The sequence below is a fragment of the Lycium ferocissimum genome, unplaced genomic scaffold (genome assembly GCF_029784015.1).
Source record: "Lycium ferocissimum isolate CSIRO_LF1 unplaced genomic scaffold, AGI_CSIRO_Lferr_CH_V1 ctg7376, whole genome shotgun sequence".
NCBI lineage: Eukaryota > Viridiplantae > Streptophyta > Magnoliopsida > Solanales > Solanaceae > Lycium > Lycium ferocissimum.
Window position 1 is genome coordinate 14012 of NW_026726753.1, and position 5768 is coordinate 19779.

At 34.5% G+C, this 5768-nt stretch overlaps 1 protein-coding gene across 1 annotated transcript; it reads left to right on the plus strand.

Annotated features, from left to right (window-relative positions):
- Nucleotides 1-250: 250 nt before the first annotated feature.
- On the plus strand, nucleotides 251-1603 carry LOC132045633 (protein Dr1 homolog). The gene is made up of 4 exons (XM_059436216.1): nucleotides 251-335; nucleotides 690-801; nucleotides 1401-1467; nucleotides 1577-1603. The coding sequence occupies exons 1-4, from the start codon at nucleotides 251-253 to the stop codon at nucleotides 1601-1603; spliced, it is 291 nt and encodes a 96-aa protein (XP_059292199.1).
- Nucleotides 1604-5768: the final 4165 nt, after the last annotated feature.

Consider the following 5768-nt stretch of genomic DNA (forward strand, 5'->3'; position numbering starts at 1 on the left):
ACTTCACATTCTTTATAAGCATTATGTAACCCTTCGAGAAAATATCTTTGACATTGTGTTAGAATGACGAGCTTGATGATTCATATTACGAACAATGATATTGAAACTTTGGTAGACTTTTTTTCTTCTTAAAAAAAAAACTCTTAAGCTAATTACATTTTAGCAAATTTGCTATTTGATTTAAATGACATTTTCATTAATGGTTTACGTGCTTCGGCTATACTGACCGTTATATCTCTTCTCAGCAACTATGATAAAAATTATTAAAGAAAGGTTGCCCCCAGAGGTTCGTGTTGCCCGAGATGCTCAGAATCTTTTGATTGAATGTTGTGTAGGTGAGTTGATTTTAAATTGTCCAATTTAATTTTGTGCGCTCAGCTAAGTAATCATGACGACTGTGATTATTGTGTTTAGTACAGTTTGTTGGTCTTTGAGTTCTTTGTTTAAATAGATGTTCTCGCTGGTGAGATGTGTCCTTGTTATTGGAACATGGTTAAACTATCTTCCCATTCTGGTTCTCCCTCTATCGTAATTGAATATCACATTTCTAAATATATTAAGTTGAATACAAAAATCATAGCTTCTACTAGTACTTAAATTAGCTTCAATTGTTATTTTAATTAATTTCATAAAGTCGTTTTCCCTTTTTCTCGTTTCCGAAGTGTTGTGACCTCTTCTATGTTATGCAGAGTTCATTAATCTTATCTTATCAGAATCCAATGAATTTTGTGATAGAGAAGAGAGACGAACAATTGCACCAGAACATCTACTCAAGGCTTTACAGGTGCTTGACCTGACCTTGTAATTCTGCTTTTATGTGTATCTGCTTCAAGTTAGTTATGTTTTCCAATTCTCTGCTGGCGCTTCTTACTGTATGATTTATTAGTTTACTCCAAGATGAGAAAGGTCAGTTCGGACTTGGTTTTTGTCTATGCTAAAGTTAGGCCAGTACGGATAACAAACTATTTGCTTCTTGACTTTGTTGTCTGTTTTCTTAATGCCCAAGAAGTAATATCAGTTGTTATCAATGACCAATCCAAATACACTTCATGATTGTAACTGATGTCTGCATTATGTGTAAGTCATGGTTTCTCTTTGGGTCTCAAAGAATATATTCACCACAGAAACCAATGGAACCAGCTTTAAACTATGGTGTGTACTAAAACAATTATTTCAATCACTTACCATTCAGATTTTTTTTTTTTGCCTTAATAAATACCTGCCAGAAATTTGAATCATGTAGTCCTTTCCATGTTAACCTATTGATATTATCTGCTAGTGAATTTTTATTATATCACTGCTTTGACTTGGGAGCGAAAAATAAAGACATTATTTGATTATCAGAACTTGCTTTTATTGTGCTTACCGGTGACAATTTATATTATGTTATGATCTCTCAGGTTCGTGGTTTTGGAATATATTGAAGAAGTATATGTTGCATACGAACAACACAAACTAGAGAGCATGGTAACTTCACTTTTCTTTGTAATCTTACTTTAGTTTTAACGTATGAGCGACCTGTTACTGCTTATTCCAACATCTCTGTTGAACTGCCAGCTCTTTCTATTTTTCATAGAGTTCTCATCCTGTCAGTTTCTTTTAATTTGTCCTTTTTCCTCAAAGGCTACATTCATTTTCGATTTCTTTTTCCAATTCCTTTATATTTTTTTCGTTTTGCTCTGTTATGACTTTCATGATTACTTTGATATTTTCAAATAAATGCCATTGCATATTTAGTAGTATATAGTTTCAAGAAATCTGAGTTTGTTGTAAAAATAATGCAGGCAGCTTATAATGTGGATTATTGTGGGTGGCCACTGTGTAAATGCATAAGAGGATGCAGAACAATAAAGGTAGACTTCAGCCCTTCACTCATTATGTAGATACAACTAAGTTAACTGTCAAATGACATATAGTTTTTACTTGTACTAATTTTAGATAAATATATGGATGGGTATGCTAATATAGGTGGCCAAGAGTATATTTGTATTCTCCCTGCTTTAGATAATTAAAGTAAAATGTTGTGCAACTGCACCTAGAAATTATTCAACGTGAGATCTATATATTCTGAGTTCGCGAGTACTTAAGTTTGACCTTGAGTTTATTGGAAAACCTGTGTATTCTAGAAGGGTTGTTATTGCACTAGGTTTCTATCTAGCTTGTACATTTTTCTGTTGATTTTGTTAAATCCAGGCTGAATTTTTACCTAGAATTTATTAGGATCCTTATGGTGTGATGCTATATTTTGTCTTTTGATAGCTCCATTCTGGTTAATCTACTTAGCTTGTGTGATGTTGCTCTTTTATTAATATGTCAACACTTATGAGTAAAGCTAGTAGAATAGAGAATTTGAGGTCATCCCATAAACTAGTGTTAAATAAATTTCGCTTCTGAAGTAAATGCCGCTTTGCATTTGAGAACATACCGATTAAAACTAATATTATAAGCTATTCTAAATGAACATGACATGACAAGAGGCTGGGATGTTGACGAAAAGAGAATGATTTTGTTATTTAATTATTGTTTTGCTTAGTTCTGTTATTTTCATGGATGGTCATTTCCATTTTTTCTTTATGCTTAGTTATATTGTAACTAGCTTCAGATCATCTTGTTCAGTTTATGCATTAATGATGTTTAACAATCATGTTAACCAATTTTATGGTAGATCTTTGTTTGCTTAAGAGAATGATTTTTGCAGGTCCTGAAGACTTGAGTATACAAAGTAAAGATGCAAGATCTAAAGAATTCATATGAGTTGACAATACATTATTATTTTGCTAAGACTGTTAGGAAAAATCTTATATTATTCGCTAAGGATGATACATTTTTTTTGGCTGCTGGATTATGTAACATTAATGAAGTGACTGTATTGCTATGTTATTCCTTTTTTATAATTAATTACGAAATAATATATATGAAATCATGAAATTATTTATAATTTTGTTTACACTTTTTGGTTTTCCATATCTTAAATTCTATGCTACTTTAAAAAAGATATTACATAATATTTTTCATTTGGAACCACAATTTTTATGGTTATGGAGCTCTTTCAGCAACCAGATATCTGGCTGTAAATAATTATCATGAGCATATACATTTGTCGCGAAAGACCTTTTAGGAGCAAGAAATTTGGTCCCTAGAAGTGTTTTAGGGACCAGAATTTTGTTGGTTGGTTTAGTGACCAGTTAAATATTCTCGTCGTTGTTGAGCTTTAGCGGCGGAGCCTATAGCGACGAGTGGCGACCAGTTTTCTCTGGTCGCTATTGAACTTTAGGGACGAGAATATGACTTTTAGGGACCATTTTTCCCTTCGCTAATAGCCATTTTTCTTGTAGTGATTTCCTCCGGAGTGCTGCCGAGTCCGAGTGTTTTTGTATGGTATCTGAAGTTATGGTAGAGACTTTGCAGACAGTGTCGTGTGTGTGATATGTCAGTTTTGTAAGTGGCTATGTAAGCCGATATATTATTATGCAATACGTTACGAACTTCATATGTTGGCAAATTTCATGCGGTACTAGTTTTATTTGATTTGATAAAGATGAAAGGCATGTTTGTTTTCGAAAAAAAAAATTTCATTATGTACTTATGATATGATTTGAGGGCCCAGCATGTTTATAAGTATTGTGAGAGTCAGCGCGTTCGCTCGGCCCTAGGTACGGGTCGGGTGCCCATCACGCCCTATGGAAAGTTAGGGTGTGACAAATTGGTATCAGAGCAGTTCGTCCTAGGGGTTGTCTGCAAAGTCGTGTCAAGTAGAGTCTTGTTTATGGTGTGTTGCGCGCCACATTTATAAACAGGAGGCTACGGGGCATCTAGGGTGGTTACTCTTCTTTCATATCTGAGATCGTGCCATAGAGCCAAGTCATAGGGAATGAGATTTCTCTTACTAATCTTTGATTTCAGCAGAATAATGGCAGCGATAGAAGAAAGTGATTGATGATGTTGGAAGCTACAAAGTACGCAGGTGAGTAACGGTATGAAAGACATGTGTTGGGTAAGATATCGAAGAACGATTGAAATGCAAGTTGAAGGTTAAAGGGGGAAAGTAAACAAGAAAGTGTGACAGGTGCCGTTTGAGTTGGGCATACGAGGTATGTTTATCATTTGTGTACTGTTGATGATATTGGGAGCCCTGTGTGGCTGCTATATTATATGATATGTATATATGTATTTTGGCCCCGTGAGGCATTGTTGGTATTTCGTGTACGGGTTTTGAGATAGTAAGAAATATAGAGGAAACTGCGAAATTTTTCGAAATAAAAAGAAAATGAGATGTAGGTTTGTAATGCGACTTGAAAGGCCGTGTCCACCGTAATGGTAAGATTTGAGTAAGTTGCGAGTGTAGCTGACCTCGAGAAAGAAGTAATAGTATGATTAAGACAAGAGTAAGGAGGAAAAGAATTGTGATGGATATGGATATATTGATAAGACAGCTTGCAAGATATTAAGGATAAAGTGGATTAGAAAGGGTAAAGGGTTAAGAAGTGTTATATTATGGGATTGGTTACGAATAAGATATAATATGAATACAATGAGGGTTATTATGAAAATAAGTGAAGCCTAGTGAGAAAGTGGCCAAAGTTATGATGTGATCTATGTAGCTAGGATACAAAGGCAAGTGTGAAAAGGAAAAACAAGCTATGGAACGAATAAGGAGACGTTTGAGTTAAAGATTAAGAGATGACACGAGATAATGTGCCTATAATGTCACAAGTTGAGTAAAGGGAATTACAAGAAGGAAAAGTTTAAACCGAGATATATTGGACCTTATCACGTTATTCGCAAGGTAAGAGGAGATGGAAAAGAAAAATAGTTGGTAGAAGAGATCGCGTGCTTTGGTAATAAAAGAAACCCCCTCGAGATTCTTAAGACCACATACGATTAGTTGAACATTCGAGGACGAATGTTCTAAAGGGAGAAAGGATGTTATACCCGTACTTTGTACGTTGGAATATTCTAAGTTGGTTGCGACAAGTTATGGGCAAGACTTTTAATTTTCGATTTTGTTGATTTTTGTTAAAAGTGCATAAGTTGCATATTCATCTTTTCATTGGCATGGAGTGTTAAGGGTAAAATTGGAATAAAGAAAATTTGGGGCCAAAAGTGAATTATGGAAAGTTAGACATTTCATGAAAATTTGGGGCCAAAAGTGAAGTTTTGGAAACTAAGGATTCATAAAAAAATGGCCATGTGGCCTTGCACATGACTTGTGGGCCATAGGCCACATGTGTAAATTATATATGTAGAGAAAGATGACTAATTTAAGTCATCTTCATCATTTTATCTCTTGGAAATTTCAAGAAGGTGGGAGAAAAACATAAGGGGCCATTCGGCCATGGGAGGAAGAAAAGAAGATCAAAAATTCTTCTTCAAAAATTATTTTCTTCATGTGTTTCAACTCCTTAGAAGGTGTAAAATAACATGGAGGGATTGTTGGAGCAAGCAAACCAATTATTTTTGCAAACTACAAGCTCTAGCTGAGTGAAGAACCAAGTGAAGGTAAGGTTTAATCTCATTTTTCATGTGTTATGGATGGTTTGTACATGTTGTGGTATGTAGAGATGGATGAAATTCATGGAAATATGGAAGTTGGTATGTGGCCGTGTATATGTGTTGTTTTGTAGAACATGGTGAACTAATTTTATTTAGTATGTTTTGGTTGTTGTTGTATGGATTCTATGGTGAAAATGATGATTTAATGGTCCAAGTTGAAGTAGAGAACGTTTATGGGTTGTTTTGAAGATAATGTGGATTTAGTGTAGTTTCTT

Excerpts from the sequence above, each read along its gene's own strand:
- LOC132045633 (XM_059436216.1), top strand. The coding sequence starts at position 251 with ATGATAAAAATTATTAAAGAAAGGTTGCCCCCAGAGGTTCGTGTTGCC. Across the intron at positions 336-689 it reads TTTGATTGAATGTTGTGTAG|AGTTCATTAATCTTATCTTA; the intron begins GTGAGTTGATTT and ends TATGTTATGCAG. Across the intron at positions 1,468-1,576 it reads AACACAAACTAGAGAGCATG|AGTTCTCATCCTGTCAGTTT; the intron begins GTAACTTCACTT and ends TATTTTTCATAG.